General features: G+C 51.8%; 1 protein-coding gene across 1 annotated transcript in view; it reads left to right on the top strand.

Annotated features, from left to right (window-relative positions):
* The window catches only part of COL23A1 (collagen type XXIII alpha 1 chain), a 378,625-nt gene that overhangs the window by 339,652 nt on the left and 18,174 nt on the right, over nucleotides 1-20,799 (top strand). Inside the window, exons 6-9 of the mRNA XM_065918326.1 lie at nucleotides 12,832-12,858; nucleotides 14,277-14,303; nucleotides 15,654-15,680; nucleotides 19,773-19,889. Of these exons, the coding sequence (XP_065774398.1) occupies nucleotides 12,832-12,858; nucleotides 14,277-14,303; nucleotides 15,654-15,680; nucleotides 19,773-19,889 (198 nt within the window). The remainder of the gene's footprint in view (nucleotides 1-12,831; nucleotides 12,859-14,276; nucleotides 14,304-15,653; nucleotides 15,681-19,772; nucleotides 19,890-20,799) is intronic.

The raw sequence follows: 20,799 nt of genomic DNA, 5'->3' as shown, positions 1-20,799 counted from the left end.
CTCACCCCATTCCACACCACCACCCCCGCCCCATTATCAAATTGTTAGGACCCTTTCCTGCTTTCCATTAAAAAACAAAACAGAAAACCAGGTCTAACTTAAAGAAGAAAATTTCTTCACTCCATCTTCTCTCCTATTCCTCATCCATATGTCTGTCAAACTCCTACTCATCCCTCAAAATAGGCCCCAATTGTTAGAAATTGGTGGTGGCAAGAGGGGGGATATCTTCCTCATGGTGAAATGTCTAATTCCATTTCCCTGGCCAGGAGCAGCAGAGGAAAGCAGGGAGACCACAGCCATAGTTGACCCCCTCCCCACCCCTGCCCCTAGGCATGCACTTAGCCCTTCTGTCCACATTTGCAGTGTGAGACTTGGCCTGAATGAAACCAGGAGGGATTGGATCTGTGCAGCACTTCACAGTTTCGGAGTCCATCCTATTCCTGGACACCATGACTTGTGCCCATTTTGTGAACTGAAAAAACTGAAGCTTAGAGTGGCCATGCCACTTTGCCAGATCTCACAGTGGCAAGCACGAGGGGCCCGGCCTCCCCCTGAAGGCTCTCTAGACCTTCCCACACAGCGATCTTTATGGCACAGTGGGTAAGGCTGCAATGCAGCCAGACAAGGCCCCAGATCTCACAGAGGAAGGAGGAGCTAACTCCTCCCGGGACAGGGGAGACCTCACAGAAGAGGGACAGTTGGAGCCTGTTTTGAGGGATGAGTAGGAGTTTGACAGGGGGACAAGGTAGGTAAGCATTCCATGCAGCATCAACACAGGCACAATGAAAATGGCAGGGGCCAAAGTGTGGTCCGTGTGCCAGTGGACAGTGACTCTGTGAAAGGGCAGGAAAAGGCAGGAGGATGACACTGAATGAAGGGCCCCCATTCACCCAGAGGGATGAAGACAGATGTATATATTGGAAGGGCTTCCCTACCTACGGGACAGAGACAGGGGCAGGGTGTGTGAGGGGGTGGGGGGTGGCGTCCAGACAGAAGGTGGCTATCAATATCAAGCGACTGAAACAAGTCCCAGTAAGGATGAAATGAAAGAGGGAAGATTGGAGAAGAGAGGGCTGGCAGGAGTTGCAGCCTGACTCTGACAGGTGAGAGACCAAAACCAGAGCTCCTCATGCTTGGCAGCAGCCAGTTCCCCAAGCATCCTCTAACCGAGGCAGGGGTGAAGGGCAGGCAGAGCTGCCCACTGCATGCAGTCAGTCATGGGGGGCATCACCAGCCTAGGCCCCAGGAGACCAGCACAAGCCCTGAGCTGAAATGCAGGATAGGAGACAGGGCCTCTGCCTGGGACCAATTTTGAAACGAATAACTCAGTTAGACTGTTTGGGATTAATCAAGTGAACAAAAAAAGGACCCCCAGGCACCATGCATGCGTGGGCTTCTTTGCACCCTCATAGTTCAAAAACAGCTTTGATTGTAAAAATGTAATTAGTTAAATGATTCATCTGTAATATCCCCAATTCATCTGTTTTTAGACTTCAGCATCCTACATCTCATTTTCATCTGACCCCTGCAGGGCTGCTCCCCAGTTCTCCAGATTCCAGGTGGAGCAAATGAAAGCAGATTTCCTGAGCAGCCCCTGCTAATGGTCCCCAGATTGGAACCTTGGGGAACCACAGTTGGGCCCCAGGGAAAAGGCCACCATGCTGACTTTCCCTTCCTCTTCCCCAGGGTCGCCTCAAAAGCCCAGTACAAAAACAAAAAAAAGTCCAGTACAGGCGTTCCTGGACCTGGGCTCCTTGCCTTGGGCCCATGTCCCTCAAGTATCACATGTGGAGCAACCAAAAGAACAGAGGGTTGAGCTGCTGCTCCTGCCCCTGGTCTCTAGAAGCCCTACTTACCCTTGGAAGCATTTTGCGTCTTCCCAGCAGTGGCCCAGGAGCCCTCTGCTCCTATTACAAACCTCCAGGGCAGGTACCATCTTCCCATCTTGTCTAGTTCTGGGATTAGGCAGGGGCAGCCCATGGGAGGCCAGCAGAGATTTGTCCGGCTCTTTGCAGCACCTTTGCAGAGTGATGCCCTCCAGGCTGGTCTCTGACCCCCTTTCTCCCCCGGCAGCGAAGCACCCTCACCCCATTGCTGGGAAGAGCATGTTCACAGACCTGCACTAGGTCACTGGGGCAAACTCAGGTCTTCCAAGTAAGTAGACTAGAAAGAAAACAGTTATTTGGAGTATGAAGCTGGTCCACACAGTATCCTCCTGAAATCAAGGACTGGCCCTCTGTCCTGCCCGTGCAGTGGAGAGAGAGTGGGCTTTGGGGCTCCACAGACCATGTGACCCCTCTTCAGGCATTTGGGGAGCCAGTTAACTGACCCCATGAGAGCCCTAGCACTGGACATACAAATTGGGTTCAGTGAGTGCCAGTTCCTGCAACCACGGGGATCACCGACCCCAACAGGAGGAGCCCTTGAGGCTGAAGGAGCCCCTCCCAAGCCGGTGTCCCCAGCCCCCAAGATGTGGCCCAGAAGGGCAGGCGTCAGCTGGTGCCCAAGACAGCCTCTGACAGGTCAGGAGCGCCCTCTGGTGCTCCCAGGCCAAGCACTGGTGCCAGTAGGGAACTTCACAGAAGAATTGGCAATTGGTTCACTCAACAAATAATTATTGTGTCCTCACTTTGTTTGACATTTGGGATACTAGTGAGACATACATCCAGGGCCCCTCCCCTCATGGAGGCTGGGATTGAGTGGGAGAGAGAATCGAATGTCAGGGCTGAGAAGGTGCAGGTTGTGACACGTGTCTGTGACCCAGGCCAGGCGTGGTGGGGGTCAGGGCAGGAAGGGAGGCGTGAGCCGAGTTTGGAAGGCCAAGGAGGGGCTGACAGATGGGAACTTCACGGACAATGTCCAGGGAGAGGATGCAACCGAGACAGGCCAGGCTGGGAGGGAACAGGAGAGGAGGGTCAAGGCCAGCAGGCCTGGAGCACTCAGTTTCATTGACAAGTCGGTTGCCTCCGTAAAGGGGGCACAAGGTGGAGAGAACTTGCAATAGCATCCAACCTGGGAAGGTCCAGGCTTAACAGAAACTGCAAATCCATCAGGTTCCCCAGGAAGCAGTGAGTTCCCTGTCACTGGAGGTATGCAAGCCTTGCTACATAACCACCCTTCAGGAGGGGCTTCTAGGGAGAGATTGGCCCCAGTGGGTCATCTCCCTACAAAGGCAGGTCCTTCTATTCATGTGAGTGCTAAGTCGCTTCAGTCATGTCTGACTCTACAATCCCGTGGACTGTAGCCCGTGAGACTCCTCTGTCCATGGGATTCTCCAGGCAAGAACACTGGAGTGGGCTGCCATTTCCTCCTTCTTCCCGACCCAGAGATCGAACCCACATCTCTTAGATCTCCTGCATTGGTGGGCAGGTTCTTTACCACTAATACCACCTGGGAAGCCTTTTTGGGCTACTCAGGCCCAAATTCACTGGGACAGGATGGCACAAGCCCATCTGGAGAAGGGGGCACTTCAAATAGTCACAGACACCCTTCAGAGGCAGACCTCTGGTGGGCACTGGATCCTCAGGGGGAATCACAGTGGGGAGGGGAGGTGGCGGGAGGACAGTGCAGTGGGTCAGTTACTGAGGAACTGTGTGGGCTGAGGAAAAGGTGAGGAGACTTCTCAGAGGTGGCATGTGGGTCTGCAAGGAGGATCGTGGGAGCAGACAGGGGGTCCTTGAATGTCAGGGCAAGGGGAGCTGCAGCTCTGCCCTGTGGGTGGGGGTGAGGCCGTACCAGGAGCAGCCAGAGATGGTGAGGTAGGAAGCATGCAGGGTTTAAGCAGGAAATTCAGGCTTGGGTCCCAGGCCAAACTGGCTATGCCTGGCCTCACCAAGCTTCTGTTTCTTCATCGGCAGAATGAAGGTACTAACGGTACCTGCCCAACAGGGCTATGCTTAGGATCAATGACTTCCAGGTGAGAAGGCAAAGGTGTGTGTGTATCTTTTAGCTCTGCCCCATTTCCTGGATTTGTACACCGAAACTGGCCCAACACATTACAGTCACACTCGTTCAACCCCCTGGGTGCCCAGCTCTAGTCTGGACACTGTCACCTATAGGAAATCATTCCATCCACACCACACCTACTTTACAGAAGAGGAAACAAGTTCCAGGGAAGTTAAGCAGCTCACTCCAAGGCCTGCAGGGTAAAAGCAGAACAATGGGGATGACTCCCTGCTGCTTCACTGTAGGAAGAATGGGCACTGGGGAAAGGAGGCAGGGAGGCTGGTGGAGACTGTTCCAGGAGAGAGGCCAAGTCCTAGGCAGGGTAAGTGGAGGACTGGACATATACGCGGTTCAGAGAGAAGGTTCAGAGCTGGAATTGCAGGCTTGCAAGCTCATTGATGCATTCCAGGGGCCAGCCAGGTGACAAAATAGGGGAGACTGGCTGGGTGCAGGGGAGTGGAGGGAACAGTGGGCCTCGACTGAACTGGGAGGGCACATGCCCCATCTAAGGGGGTCATGTAGCTCAGCCCAAGCAGGTCGATCATTACCACATCTTCTAACATTTCAAGAGAAGCTGGAAGTACAGGTTTTTATATGAAATCTTTGGATTCTTAAGCATTCCAACCAACTTGTTAATTCTTGTGACTCTTTGCAACCCCATGGACTGTCTCCCACCAGGCTCCTATGTCTATGGAATTCTCCAAGCAAGAATACTGGATGGGTTGCCATGCCCTTCTCCAGGAAATCTTCCCGACCCAGGGATCAAACCCAGGTCTCTTGCATTGCAGGCAGACTCTTTACCATCTGGGCCACCAGGGAAGCCCAATCTGTTAACAGTGGGTGACAACTGTGTCACCCATGGAAACCAGGGAGGGCTAATCTCAAAGCCCAAGGTCTCAGAGAGGCTGGGGGTTCAAGGAGGGCTTACCTCAAAGCCCAAGGTTTCAGAGAGGCTGGGGATTCAAACATGAGTGAGGATGGGAGGAAGCAGGCGAGTGGCCCTGCAGACTACGGCTCAGGGCAAGAGGGCAGATCAGGTGTGTAGCCTAGGCTCTCGGGGTCCCTGCAGCCTCAGCGTCTACTGTGAGCACTGTCAGTCATTCTTGTCCCCTGGTGTCCTGGCAATGCTGTGTCTCAGTCCCGCCAGCTAAGCTGTGCTGCCCCAGGCAGGCCACTAGCCGTCGTATGGTTTCAGCCACACTGGGACCATCACCCTCTGATCCATCCTGCTAGATCTTCATCGCACCACCAAATGGGTGCCTCAGCTGGCCTGCCATCCCCACTGCCTTCCATCAGACCAGCCCCACGTGCCTGAGCTGGAGACACCAGGCTAGAGGCAGCTCTCAGCAGATAAGCTCAGTTCACTGATCCAGCTTCCATCCTCCCCTACCCAATGGGAGTCAGGTCTGTCACTCCCCTTCACCCTACCCTGAAACAATTTTTCCTGATATCTGACAGGGTAATCGTGTAACAGGCAAATGTGTAATTTAGGCAGGTATTTTGGGATCTGTTCAAAGGCATAGCACCCCTTCTTCTAGCCCTGATGTGTAATGGACATACGTGTAATTGCTTCCAGGGCACACAGCGTGTTCACTGGTCATGTCTTCTCCCCAGAATAGAAGCCAGCTGGCTTTCCGGCCTCATAGAATCACAGAGCTAAAGGGACCAATGGGTTTTCTAGGCCAAGGGTCACAAAGCCAAATGCCCCTACAGAGCTGGCAGGTCACTTCAGCAGGACAGTAGGCCAGTTGAGAGGCACTGGGAACTGCCCTGGACCCAGCAGCCACTGCCAGGCACAAGTGAACCCAGGGTGCCAGGTCTTCAGGTTTTCAGTAAAAGTCCACACTCCAGATATTTATGTGAAATGTTACAATTTTTAAATGTTGCAACTAATTTGGTTATGTTTTACTTTTTTTTTTTTTTAACTGCATGGACTAAACCAAACCTGGCTCCAGGCCTGCCCTCCCTCCCTTGCCCAGACAAGGAGTGAGAGGGGGCAGCATGGGAGGGCCAAGGAGCAAGTGAAGGGCAGGGCTCCGACCTTGGCAGGCTCCTAGGTCCCCGCACAGCTGGAGTCCCCATAGCTCGCTCTGAGTTAGGTGTAGTAGGTGACTGCAGAGACCACTCTGCAAAGGGCCTGAGATCCCAGGAAGGGGTTCCCCAGAAGAAGCCACGTGCCACCACCAAGACACAAGCTGCAGCCAGCCTAGACATAAGAATGGGGGTTCTTTCTTCCCTTACCCTACAGTGGAATTCAAGTCTGGGAAATCGCTAAGCCCAGACAGTCGTGCTGTGGCCCGTGTGTATGCAAACAGCCTGACCTGAGAAATCAGAACCACATGGTGCTGACCTGCCCGAGGGCGCTGCCCATCCACCGCCTTGCCCACTGGACAGCCCTAATGAGAGAGTCTTTGCACAGGAAAGCGTGCGTCCCAGGCTGGGACTCTGGGCCCCAACAGCCTTGTAATTTGATGAATTGTCAACATCTGGGCCATAATTACTGGACCCTGGACTGATAATCCTGGTAAGCCCCCCATCCAGGGGCCCTGTTCTGGTGCATTTGCGGGGGCTCCATTCCCCGACAGGAGCTGTAAGCATTAATTACAACCAGAAACCAAGATAGTCACCCAGCTCCGACTGGTCTGAGCATTTACTCCTGTCTCCGTCTAAACACGGACAGTGTATTGATTCAATTCCATACAACAGATACTCTCACCAGTTGGGAGGCCTGAGCCACAGCTAACAGGGAGGAACAGAGCCAGCCTCACACAGAGGAAACAATCTACACAATCCCTCCAAGGCTTTGTTCCCTGGCCACATTGAGAAGCTCCAGTGATAGAGTTGGCATACTCCATGGCACAAACTTACTTCACCAAGAAACCTCCTCTCTTTTGCCATACTTGCTAATATTTTTTTTTGAAAGATGGCTCCATGGAACCCTGCTTAGGAAATACCCAAGGGGTGAGGGCGGGAGCAAACCCCCAAAGGTAAGAGATGTCAGCAGTTGCACAGCCTGCATCTCACTGCCAGCCACTCGGAAGCCCACACAAACGTCCCTCCCCAGCACTGCCCACCCCAGGGCCAGTGCAGGCTCCACTCCATGTCTGCTTGCCTGTAGGTCTCACAACTTGGGTTGATCTGAAAGAGGAGACCAAGGAGACTATCTTGGGACCCATGTTGAACTTGTCATTTAAGAGAACGGCATGACCTCCATTTTACAGATGAGGAAACTGAGGTTCCAGGCTGCTCAGGTTGTTGAGTGAGGCAAGGGGATGGGCCAGCACAGGGGCTCTGTCCTCCTGGCCCGAGATTCAGCACAGCGCAAGTTTCTGTTTGCTTCTACACATCCAGGATCGCCCTGGAGCTCAGCTGATCTGCACCAGGGAGGAATGATTTAAAGCATAACCCAGGCTTGTAAACAGCTGTCTAGCTTCGTGGAGGGCAGAAAGAGTTGAAAACCTCTGGTGAATTCCATGGCTTTGATCAGGCAGGGGAAGGAGCCAGCAGGGACTGAGTGCCTCCAGGCACAGTGCTGTGGCATCTGACCCTCAGGATCACTGTGAAAGCTGAGGCTGTGAGAGGGGATCTGAACCCAGGGAAGGCCCAAGTCCTGCCTTCACTCTGTCGGCTGCCCAGTGTCATTCCTTCGGCTCCTCTGGTGGGAGGTGCAGGGAGAGAAGCAGTCGGAACTGCCGATAGTCGGGGAAGGGAGGGCTGTCTGGATAGGATAAGACCCCCTGCCACCAAGGCCCTGCCACCACCCCATCTGGGGTTCTGCTCTTCCAGATGGCCTGGCTTCCCAGTACATTCCCCTCCTGCTCAAAATCAACTTGTCAGCAGCTGGGGCACTCAGCCTGGACTTGGTCCAGCCTCGGTCCAGCCCACCTACTAGATCTACCCTTCCCCAGAATGTTTCCCTCCTCACAGAGCACTCAGGGCCAGGCTTGGACCTCCCTCCAACTCATGGAAACACCAGGTTCATCCACACAGCCTGCCATCACAGTTGCTTTGCACAGATCCAGCCAGGCCCTGAAGCAAGGGATCCAGTGAGGCTGGGAACATTGCCTTCTGGGAGACCCACAAGCAGAATGATGGCTCAGACAAGTCTTGCAGGAAAGAAACCTATTTCACAGGGTATAAGTCCTTACTTCACTGCAGATGGTGACTGCAGTCATGAAGTTAGAAAACGATTGCTTCTTGGCAGGATAGCTATGACAAACCTAGACAGTGTATTAAAAAGCAAAGAAATCACTTTACCAACAAAGGTCCATATATTCAAGGCTATGGTCTTTCCAGTAGTTGTGTACAAATACGAGAGTTGGACAGTAAAGAAGGCAGAACGCTGAAGAATTGATACTTTCTAACTATGGTTCAAAAAAGTCTTCTATGGAGAAGACTCTTAAGAGTCCCTTGGAAAGCAAGGAGATCAAACCAGTCAATCTTAAAGGAAATCAACTCTGAATACTCTTTGGAAGGACTGATGCTGAAACTGAAGCTCCAATACTTTGGCCACCTGAAGCAAACAGTTGACTCATTGGAAAAGACCCTGATGCTGGAAAAGATTGAAGACAGGAGAAGAGGGCCACAGAGGATGAGATGGTTGAATGGCATCACCGGTTCAATGGACATGAACTTAGACAAACTCCAAGAGACAGTGAGGGATAGGGAAGCCTGGAGTGCTGCAGTCCCTGGAGTCTCAAAGAGTTGGACACAACTTGGTAACTCAACAACTCCTTACTTGACCATAGAATTCCTTACCACCAGGCAAACCCTGGAAGACACCAGTGTTCCATGGACACCAGTTTGGTAAAAGCAGTGTTAGGGTGACTGTGGGAGGGCCCATCCTCTAAGGGTCACAGCCCAGGCCGCAGCCTCTCCCAGGATAAGAGGGGTCAGAATCATGCCCCAAAGCTGGGCAAGTCCATCTGACTCCAAAGCCAAGCTGTTTCCTCCTCCACCCCACCCTTCTGTGAGTTCCCTCCTCAGTGACTTCCAGTGACCCATGGTCACCAAGCAGCCTCTCCAAGCATCAGCTATTTCTCCAGACAGAGAATTCAAGGGCCTGGGCATAACGTTCCTGCCTTGGTGTCATCAGAGATGAGCCCAGAGCCACCTCCACAGACCAAAGCCGTGTCTGTGGGCCAGCTGCATCCCCGAAGTCAGGCCAGCACCCTCTGGTCTCTAAATATCTGCACATCACCATTCTATGTTTGCCTAGGAAATCTTCTTGGCATCATATCTAACCACGTGCATGCTATGTCATTTCACTCATGTCCGACTTTGTGACCCAATGAACTGTAGCCTGCCAGGCTCCTCTGTCCATGGGATTCTCCACATACAACTCCAATTTTGAGTCCCTGAGGAACTCGAAACTTTCCTTAAGCCTCACTGTGGGCATTTCCAAGGTTGCTGCTCTTCGTGCCCTCTCTGCCATTATTTGAAACTACAAACTTTATCAAGTCCCAGGAGCCAAGGGCCCTGGGACCCCAAATACAGGCAGGACCCCGGATTGAAAACTTGGTTTTCTGCTATGTAGGGGGCTTCTCACAAACTAGTAAGCTGGGAACCAAGACTGCACTGTCAGTGACCCACTGGGACAGTCTTGGAGGTGGCAGGGGGGAGCATCCTGCCTGGAAGGCAAGAGGTCCCTGGTCCCTCTTAGGAGGGGCTGCTGAGGTCTGGCCTTCAAAATGCTCTCAGAGACAGGTGGTGGCACTGAGCTTTCCCCTCTGGGGTCGAAGCCAAGGGAACATCCCCAGGCTCCCTTCTGTAGCAGGCATTTCTAGAAAAGCAGGGCAACATGGCACCGCATGCTTCATGCCAACTGGGACTGGGCCTGGCAGAGGCTCAAAGTGAAAGAGGGTCCAGAGAGCCCTTCCCCAGGGACAGTCTCCTCACTCAGGGAGTCAGAGGTACCAGAAATCCTGGAAGGAAGGCAAAGCCTATGAGCCTTCTCCCCAGATTCCCTGGATAGCCATCTGTCACTCCTGCTACCCCACGCTGCCGGAGAGAGAGAGCGTTCCATAGAGAATAGGGCCTATTTCAAGCCCTTGGACAATCCCACTGGTTCAGCTTCTTCATCTGTAGGAAGGGACATGGCACGAGTCTCCCAGAGCTGTGGCAAGGGCAGATCCTGTGAAGGAAATGGAGTCAAGTCTAAAGTAAGCCCTGCTCTGTGTCCTGGCCTTTATCAGGAGTGTCTTGAATTCATCATGCAATCTAGTTCCAAGGCCAGCTCATGTCACCAGCTGCTGCTGGTGACTTAGCAGTGAGGTCTGCTGTGTTCTGCCCCTGGTATTTGAAGAAAAGAGCTTCATTTAGTTCTAAGCTGTACCTTAGTCTCTGTTTTGTTTTGTTTCTTGTGATGAAGACTTTGGAGATCTACCCTATTAGTAACTTTCAAGTATACAATACAGTATTGTTAACTAGAGTCATCATTGCTGTATGTTACATTCCTAGAGCGTATTTATCTTATAACTTGAAGGTTGTACCTTTTGACCCTTTCTTCCATTTCACCCACCCCCCTACTTCTGGCAACCTTCAGTCTGTTCTCCCTATCTATACGCTTGTTTTTTGGGTTGTTGTTTGGTGTTAGATTCCACATATAAAAAGAGGGCTTCCCTCATAGCTCGGTTGGTAAAGAATCCACCTGCAATGCAGGAGATCCCGGTTTGATTCCTGGGTTGGGAAGATCCCCCAGAGAAGGGAAAGGCTACCCATTCCAGTATCATGGCCTGGAGAACTCCATCAACTATAGTCCATGGGTTTGCAAAGAGTCAGACACAACTGAGTGACTTCCACTCACTCACTCACTCATAAATGAGATCATGTGGTATTTGTCTTTTTCTGCCTGACTTTTTCACTAACATAACGCATTTCACAGTCCAGCCATGTTGTTGAAAAGGCAAGCTCCTCTCATTCTTTTTATAGTTGAATAGTATTTCTGTGTGTGTGTGTGTGTGTGTGTGTGTGTGTGTGTGTGTGTGTACCACGTCTTCCTTATCAATTTATCCATCAGTGGACACTTAGGTTGTTCCTCTGTTCATTATTGTGAAAAATGCTGCAATGGAGGTGCAGGTATCTTTTTGAGTTATTGTTTTCATTTTTTTTGGATAAATACCCTGACGTGGAATTGCCAGATCATAAGGTGGTTCTGTTTTTTATTATTTGAGGAACCTGCATACTGTTTTCCCTAGTGGCTACACAATTTACTCCCATCAATTACACACATGGCTTCCTTTTTCTCTACATCCTTGCCTTCTTATTTCTTGAAAAGGAAAGAATGTTACTTAATTTTAAGCTGCATCTTTGTCTCTTTTTAATTTCCATCTGCATTATGACTTTTTAAAACCATGCAGAATAAAGAGGGGCAGAGGGTGCACTATGTTTGGGCTCAGGTCAGCAGGACGGACAGACACACTCAGGGCCTGGGCACAGAGTCTGCCCTGGCAACCACTCTGGACAAGGTGACTGGGGGTCCAGGGACAGGCAAGATCCAATGGGCAATGGGATAGAGCAAGGGAGGTTTGAACAGAGGGATACAAGGGCAGACAAGAGGGGGAGAGAGTGGCCAGAGGCCAGGTGAGACCACTGCCAGGGCTTGAGTGCAGTATGGGCTTCTGTGTCCACACAGAATTGAAGTCCCTGCTATCTGGGCACCAGTCCCCACTCCTTCTGGCTGCCTGGCCTGGGGCAATGCCTTCCCCTCACTGGGCCTCAGCTTCCTCCTCTGTAAGATGGGAATGATAACACCTGCCTTACACAGGGCTTCTGTTATGATTCAGGCAGAGTATGGAGGCCACTGATAGCCCCAGAAGAGACCCAGGATGGGACTGGGCCCTCTGTGTTATGGCAGCTGAGAAGCCAGGCCAGGGTGAGGGGTCTCAGGTAGAGATGCCCAGAGGGACATGGATGGCCCTATGAGGGCCGGAGCCCATGGTGGGTAGATGGGGGCGAGGCCCACTCTTAGTGCACTGCTGAAGAGAAGAGCCGTTTCATACAGATCCAGGTCAAGATGGGCAGGAGCTGGCCCAAGAAGACAGGCCAGCTCGTGCAGCTCCTACCGAGCTGCAGATGGGCGGGGACTGAAATTGCACCTCACCAGAAGACCCCAGGGCCTGGGCCCTTGAAATGGCCCCATTCCCCCAGCTCCTGGGACCCCAGCTGCCCCCAGGCCATTGCCCTGACATCCAGACCCTTGACTGAATGTGAAGCGAGTGGCCGGAAGCACTTAGGGGACCAGCTTTAAAAACTGCCCTGGTTTCCTTCTGGAGTGAGGCCCTTCAGCAAGAGCGCCAAGAGGTAGCTATCGTCACCTCACCTGGGGAACTGGCGGATGACTGTCTGCCAGGGCAGTCTGGAGACCCAGCCGGGGAAACTGACTGTTTACAGCTAGACCCCGCGGGCAAGGGCGGGTCAAGACCAGGCAGACCCAGTCCATGGCACCCGCATTGGATTCCTCTGTTCCCCCCCAAGGAGGTGGAGCTCAGCAAGGCTTTGTCAGCTGTGTAGACAGGTGACGGGGAGGTAGTGGAGGCTTCTGTGCAGTGGGCATTGGCCGCCTGCAGACACCACAAAGCTAAAGCTCCACCATTCAGAGTCTCAGGCGTGACACTCATTCCTGAGCCACTCAGCCTGGTGGAGGGAATGTGGTCGCATGCCCAAATCCTGTGGGGTGATGGAGGCGGGTGGCTTTGAAGGAGAAATGGGCTCTGTTTTCGGAGGAGGGGGTTCTGGGCAACAAACCCAGAGAGTCCGTGCGAAATGTACCCAAGACCATGAACTCAGGGCAGGCTTTGGTCTCTCATCACTCAGTGCCTCTGGGTCATAAAACACAGAAGAGATATAACCTCTGTGCTCTCTCTGTCTCTCTTTCTCGTTTTCCAGGGGCCACTGGGTCTGGATGGAAAGCCTGTAAGTGATAACAGGGCAGTTGTAGGTGTCCTGGGGTGGGGCTGCCCCTGGGGCTGGGAATGACCATGGACGCCAGAGGGAGGAGCCACTGAGAACGTGGTTCAACATGGAGAGAAGCCATTGACCGTCAGAGCTGAGTTCAAATCCAGCCCCACCCCCTACTGACTGCAACCTTGTGGAGGCCTTTTCACCTCCCAAGCCTGAGGCTTCTTTTTTTGTCAAACAGTCATATAAACTCTCCCCACAGGGATGCTGGGAGTGCAAAAAACTGTCAACAACACTGTCCCTGATGTCCAGTCAGCCCTCAAAACGCCTGCCCTCCCAGTAGGCCCTCAGCACATAGCATCCCCTCACTTACAGTCTCAGGAGTTGGATGGCGGACACCACACTGAAGAGTTTTCAACACCTGGGTCAGAGGTGGTCCATGAGCGTCCTTAGCAGAATAAATAAGATACACACAGATAGCATAATCAAATTAATAATTGGATATGGATGGAAGAAAGGAAGGACAGATGGACGGATGAGTGGATGGATGAGTGGGTGGATGGAAGGACAGTCAAGTGAGGTGATGAATCAAACACTGTACAGACAGTTGGATGCAAGCAAGAGTAGATGAGTTTGTGGATGTATACATGCATGATGGTTGGGCAGACAAATGAGAGAAAAATGAATGGATTAACAAATGATTGGAGAGCTGACTGATGTTGGGTGCATTATTGAAAGAGGGGAGGAAAGAACCCAGTACCTAGACGGATGAGTTGTTGAAAGAGTGAATGAGTGAATCCATTACTAGCTGAAGAGAACATGATTTGGGATGGAGTGATCCATCCCAGGGATCGAGGCCCCTGACCTAGAGTGTGAACGCCAAACTGGCCCCACTGCAGCCTAGCCCCCACCTCAGGGTCTCTGAGCCCCACAGTCAGTGCCTTGTGTGTGACCTGACCCGCTTCCCTAGAAGTCCTGGTGTTAATAACTTGGCAAGACTGAAACAAACATATTTCCTGCAGCCAGAGGGTGATGGCAACCACGGTGGCCTGCCAGGAGCCGCCTCCACCTTCTCACACCTCCAGACCCAGAAGTCAGTGACTCCTCACTGGTGTCTGGGCCCAGCAAGGGCTGAGCAGGGAGAGCTCTGTTCTCTGGGGGGAGTGACTAGCACATTTGCCCCTGTTTAGAGAGGACGCCAGTGACTGCCCCAGTGCCCTGTCTTCCTCATGGTGAGGACTGAGGTGCAGAGCTCCCTTGGGGCCAGCACGGGCAGCTCAAGGCTGATAGGTTCACATGTCTTTTCACTCAACCACTCACAGCTCTGCTCAGCCTCACAGGCCTTTCTGCCCTCAGAGCCTCAGGGAAGCCAGAAGGGGGTCAGCCTAGTCCTCTTTACTCACCCATGTTCTTTCTCTGTCTCCCTTCTCCAGGGACTTCCAGGCCCCAAAGGGGAAAAGGTAAGTGATGCTGGAGGCTGTCCAGATGTGGTAGGCTGAAAAAGGAGGCCAAAAACCTGCCTTCAAACCCCAGTCCCAGGGTGTGACCTTGGGCAAGTCACATCCCTTCCTGGAGCCTCAGTTTCTTCATCTGTGAAGTGGGGTTAGTGGTGCCTACCTCCTAAAATGGTTACAAGGCTTACATGTGGCAAGTTAAAGTACCTGGAGGGTTGAATCTGAGTTCTTCTGGCACCAGAGTGTAACAAAAGTCAAAGCATAGTCTGTCCAGAATGACGGGTTTCCAAAATTATCAAACCTGAAAAGAGGAATGTACCAAAAAAGCCCAGGGAATTGAACACTGTTGATGGCATTCTTTATGGGGAGAACACCTCCCAGGAAAACAAATGATAGAGAGCTAGCCCCAGGATATTTGTAGCCCTTTGTGAGAAGAACTTCCCTGGCATTTGGGCACTAAATGTCACAGTCAGACTCCTGGAGGGCTGGGACTCCAGGTGCCTTGGAGGGGAGTAGGAGAGAGGAGAGACCTGTGTGTCCCACAGTGGAGTCAGGGGCCAGAACAGCCCTGGGTGTGGTAGAACCAACAGACACTTCTTAAGCAGGACAGGGCCAGGCTGTGCTGCGCCACCCACAACCTCCACTGCCATGTGCCCTGTGTGGGTCAGAATAGCCAGGGTTCCCGTCCACCATCGGGGCTGAGCAAGGCTCAGGATCTGATGTTTGGGACCTCAGGTGTGCATTCCAGTTCCACTGCAACTGTGTCATCTTTGGCAAGTTACTCCATCTGTAAATTAAAACCAACTTCTCATGCAGAAGACTGCGCAAAGTAACGGACTAAGTGTTCTTTGTAGATGAACAAAGAATAGGCACCAGCTGGCAGGTGGAGTGGTTGCCTTCATGCCAATTCTGGCTAATGCCACTGAGTCGTAGAAATGAGGAAGGCAGGGAGACCTCGCTCTTGAAATCAGAGAGAAATTGTTGTCTTGGCATCTACCGCTACATAGCACACTGCTCCAAAGCTTGGTGACTTCAAGCGGTGAATCAGTTACCATCCATCATTATTTGGAAGTTCTAGGGTTCTATTCCGCTGTGTCTGGAGGCTGGCAATAGATAGCGGACCGCCTCACTCCAAGCCCCAGCTCTGCTAGCTGTGTGACCTTGGGCAAGTTACTTAGCCTTTCTGTGCCTTAGTTTCCTCAATGGAAATGGAGATAACATAGAGTCTGTCTGTTATATTTGTTGGAATTGGAGTGAGACCATGTATGTGAATCACTGAGCATAGAGCAGACACTCCACACATGTGTAGAAGTAATAGAAGTAGTGGTGATGTATCACCCTGTTTTTTGTTCCTAGGGTGCACCAGGAGACTTTGGCCCCCAGGTAAGAACCAAGCAAGACCCTCCCCCGGCCCCACGTGGTTTGTTTTATATCATAATAAGTGTCTCTTCTGGGTCCCTATGCTTATCACAGAAAGAAGTGAGTGACAGCCCCCTCTCCACCCGTGGTCTATCTTGCTGCCTGTTTTTACTTAAGCAGCCATCGGGTAGAAGCCCGAAGCACCTTGATTTGGCCAAAGCTTCCATTCTCTGCACAGACACGCAGACATCCTGGTCACCCTTATCACCATAGATAGGCAGAAAGTGGGGCTGGCACCGGGCCCAGACTAGAGACTGATCTTCCTGAGAGCAGCCTGCACCCAGGGAAGGCTGTGGTTGGAGCCAGATGCCCTGAGCCCAGAGTTCAATTCTGCTGCTTACCAGCCGAGTGACGTGAAGTGAATCACCTCCTCCTCTGAGACTCAGTTTCTCCCACTGTGAGTGGGGGTGACATCCTATATCCCAAGCCCCTGAAGTGAAGGTTCATGGCAATCAGGAAAGAGGGTACCCAGCTGAGTGGGAACAGTAGGTCAGAGTCTCCTCTAGCCCTCCATGCCCCCTGGGCCCGGGTACCCAGAAGTGCCTCCTGCCAAACCAGGGGTCTCCTCAACAGAGTCTGAAGCAGAGTGAGGAATCCCGCTGGATGGGCTCCATGGACTCCACAGAACATGTCTTGGCAATTCATGTGGCTATCGGTGGGGAGCTCAGCCGGAGATGCCCGCTCATGGATCTCTGTGTGGCTCAGGCCTCTCCCAGCCTGGTGGGAGAAGGGCCGTCCCAAGAGCAGCATTCCAAGAGGCGGGAGGCCAGTTAAGAACCACCTCCAGAAGGGACACAGCATCGTGTCCACAGCATTCTGTTGGTCACAGAAGTCACAGGACCCATCCAAGTCAAGAGGGTGAAGAAATGGACTCCAGCTCTTAAGGGAGGGCGAGGTCCCTTTGCAGAAGAACCCAAGGGATGGGATCAAGCATAGCAGCCCTCTTTGGAGACTGTTAGAAGGTTGTTACTGAACCACAAAAGATGCAGGGGTTCTTGGCCTCTGGAGGAGAAGAATTCAATCGGGGGCCAGTGAAGGGGCTTGATCACTCAGAGCTTTTGTGTAATAAAGTTTTATTAAACTATAAAAGTGATAGAGAAAGCTTCTGACATAGACATCAGAAGGGGGCAGAAAGAGTGCCCCCCTGCTAGCCTTTAGCAGTATGTTATATCCCTATCAGCGAGCTGTTAATTAGAGAAAGGAGATGTCTCAAAACTCAGAGTGGCACCAGGCCCCTCACCTACAACATGCATTTTGAGATAACATTGGCACCAGGTAAGTCATCCCAGACCATAAAAGGATTGACATGAATCTTGAAGAAAGGGAAGTTTCCAAGTAAATATATAGTTTCATTAACATAGATTAGGAGAACAATGTATGAGTAAAACAAGTTTGTTGAGCCCTTATTGGTTCTGAGTCTTAAGCAGAACCAACTTGAAGAAAGACAGAGTCTAGGGTAAATATATAGTTCATTAACATAGCTGAAGACAAACATGTCCATTAGAAAAACACCTCTGTTAGCTCAAGGTTTGAGAAAAGTTAAGTTCAGGTGGCGCCAGGTGTCACCATGGCAACACAAAATTTTAAGAGAAGCCTCTTTTTAAATTTGTATAGAGAAGGAAAAAAAATCTGACACTTGTTTGTTTCCTCCTGACGCTTAAGAGAAAGATGAAAAATGTCTGACACTTGCAGCCTATTTCCTCCATTTGGAGACCCCTGGCCTTCCTGCCTGTAACCCTCTCACTGTGGACCGTCACTTCCAATGCCCTTCCTCTCTCCAGGCTGGGTTAAGTGGTTTTGCCTCCAGAAATAGCCTGGTGGTTTCCAAATCACCCTCCTGCCTTTCTCATCAAACACCTGTTTGCTGACTAGATGGTCTTCCCGAGGCTCAATCCGGACTTTATAAGTAGAGACCATCACGTGTACGGTCGCCGCATCCTCAAGGTAGACTGGCCGAGTCTGGGCTGCTGATGTGCACGCTCCCCTTGACTCATCCCGCATTCCTAGGGGGAGACCTCAGCCATCCGATCCTGGGGGGAGAAGGGTGTCCAGCCTCATTCCAAGTACCTCAGAAGTTAAACACCCTCTAGAACATGCTCGAGTGTCGTCATTCATTTTCTGCCTTGATAAGGAGAGTCCAGATCAATGGTTCCCACCCTGAGCCTTTGAATTGTTTAGCAGCTGATCCCTAACACAGGGTAAAATGAGACAGGAATCACCCACCACCACTGCCCCCCTGATTGGGTAACATTTCCAAACTCCGTTGTCTTTTGGCTGGAGTTCTATTCTCTTGGTCAGGACCCTGGCTAAGTCAGACTGGTCAGAAGATTTGTGTGGTGGCCATTGAGAACTTCAGTTAATTTTTTAATTGGGAAGACAAGTGAGCTATGTCATATGTGCTCTGGTCTAGAGAGGCAAGTTTTCTCATATCATGGGGTCCACAGATTGAAAAAAACTGTCTAAAAGAGACTCTCGCCTCAGTGGCCAGAAGGGACACTGCCTTTCCTAACTCTGTAACCCTGGGTAAATTATTACACTCTCTAACCCTTGGCTTCTTCATCTGTTAAAAAAGTAGCAGTGCCCTGGCCAGGTGGTCACAGGGTTGGGTGAGACAACCTCACCCCTCGGCGCTGGACACGCAGCAGGGGCCCGATCTACAAAAGCCTTCTTCCTTTCTTGGCAAGAGGTGGGTTGGAAGCTGTTGGCACTGTGAGCCAGGGATGCCCCATTACTGTGCCCTGAGCCAGTACTGGGCAGGCGCCCCCAAGAGCAGCAGGAAGTGCCAGGGGCTCTGCAGTCTCTCCTCCTCGCGGGGACCTGCCACAAGGTGAGGGCTCTGGCTGCCTGAGGTCTAACCCGTTACTAACACAGCCGAGAGTCAGAGATTGGGTGCTGAAAGAGAGAGATGGTGTGGCCCTTTGTCGCTTTTTTGTTTTTTTAAGATAATTATAGATTCACATGCAGTTGTAATAAATAATACGCCCTGTACCCACCATCCAGTTTCCCTCAGTGGTGACATCTTACATAGCTATAGTACAATCCCACGACCGGAAACTGACATAGATGTAATACACCAACCTTATTCCATTTCACCCATTTTACTTATTTGTGCATCTGTGTATTTCCATGCAATTTTATCACTCTTGAAATTTGTGCAACCACCACACAAAAAGCCTTCCTGCTCTCCATCCATAGCTGTAGTTACCTCCTTTCCAACCCCCATCCCTAACCCCTGGCAACTGCTGATCGGTGCTCTATCTCCATAAATTTGCATTCCAAGAGTCTCGCGTAGATGCAGTCATCTAGTAGCTATCTTTGAGACTGACTTTTTTCACTCCACATGAATCTCCTGGGACGCATCCATGCTGTTGCTTGTGTCAGTGCCCTGGTTCTTTTTGTTTATTGCTGAGCAGTGTTCCGTGATATGGATGGATCCCAGTTGGTTAACCATTAACCATTGAAGGACATCTGGATTGTTTCTCGTGAGGCATTATTGTGAATAAAGCTGCTGTGAACGTTCACGTATGGGTTTTTGTGTGGACATGTTTCTAATTTTCAATATTTTCAGTGTTTCTCTGGGACCAATGCCTGAGAGTGTGCCTCTAGCACTTAATAAAGCCGGAGCTGAGCGACCAGGAAGGTCTTTCAGGAGGCAAACAGTCCCCTCCCTTCTAAGGGGAAGGGAGCTGTTTGGGCACATGTGTTTTGTCCCACACCTGATATGTCTCACCTCTCACCTAAACTCCGTAGCCGGGCTTCAGGCACTGACAGCTGGAGCAATGATGCATACTGTGGAGGGTACGAGATCCTACTGGCCTCTTATGCAGAGGTGTAGGTCATGTCCCTTTATACACCAAGGGACCTGTCCTGTCCCTTTGTATACCAAGAAGTAGCAAGAGGCCCAGTAACAAGGCCCTTCCCTCCAAGCTGGCCACATGCTGGGAAGGCGAAGGCATCTGGCCGCCCCTATGAGGAGGCCTCTCTCTCTCTCCTCTCTCTGGAGGCCAGAACTCCCTCCGCCCACCCTCAGAGTCATGCTGGCCCCATCTCTTTCAGGGAGATCCCGGGCAAGATGGAGCTGCTGGGCCTCCAGGGCCCCCAGGACCCCCTGGGGCCCGGGGCCCTCCCGGCGACACTGGGAAAGATGGCCCCAGGGGAGCACCAGGCCCAGTGGTAAGAGCGAGCGTGTAGCTGGACCACACGGGATGTGGTTACCAAACCTCCCAACCCTGATCCCAGAACCAGCCCCCACCCTATCCTGTCCCCAGCCCCAGCCCAGACTCCTACTCCAATCACACCTTAATCTAACACAAGCCAGGTCCTTGACCCCAACGTAGGCCTTGATCCCAAGAGAAAGAGAAAGTGTTAGTCGCTCAGTCATGTCAGATTCTTTGTGACCCCATGGACTGTAGCCCGCCAGGCTCCTCTGTCCATGGGACTTCCCAGCCAAGAACACTGGGGTGGGTTGCCATTTCCTTCTCCAGGAGATCTTCCCAACCCAGGGATCAAACCCAGGTCTGACCCCAAACTCATTTCCAAATCCAGATCCACACTCCCAGTTCAGACTGTTATCCAAACCCTAACTCACACCTACAGACTCTGACCCAACTCTTAATCCCACTCTCTAACTGCATATAGATTCTGACCTTGGTTATAATCTCAGTCCCAATCCTGACCCTGAGACCCTGTCTCTGCAGCTCTCTACCAGCCTCTTCTCCCTCTCTCTCTCTTTTCTTTCCATCTCTCTCTCTCTTTCTCCCTAGTATGAAGCCACTGTTGTCCTCCCTTAGTCCTAACCCAAACAGCAGGGTCAGACCCCATTGTACCGCCCCCTTTCCTTCCCCCAGGGGCTCAGGTGGGACCATGCTTCCCCTCCACTGCAGAGCTGGCACCTCCCCTAGACTGCCTCCAGGGTTCTCTAGCAGGGCAACTACTCAACGGGCTCACCGATTCCTTGTCGTGCTGGGCACATAACTCCCTGAGCCTCAGCTTTCTCATCTGTGAGGTGAGGACAGTGATACCCACTTTTCAGAGGTTTGGCAAGGACAAAAATGTACTTGCATGAGAGAATGTACTTGCAGCC

This window comes from Muntiacus reevesi, chromosome 1 (genome assembly GCF_963930625.1).
Source record: "Muntiacus reevesi chromosome 1, mMunRee1.1, whole genome shotgun sequence".
Lineage (NCBI taxonomy): Eukaryota > Metazoa > Chordata > Mammalia > Artiodactyla > Cervidae > Muntiacus > Muntiacus reevesi.
Note: the sequence above shows the minus strand (reverse complement) of the source record. Positions and strands in the feature narration are given on the sequence as shown.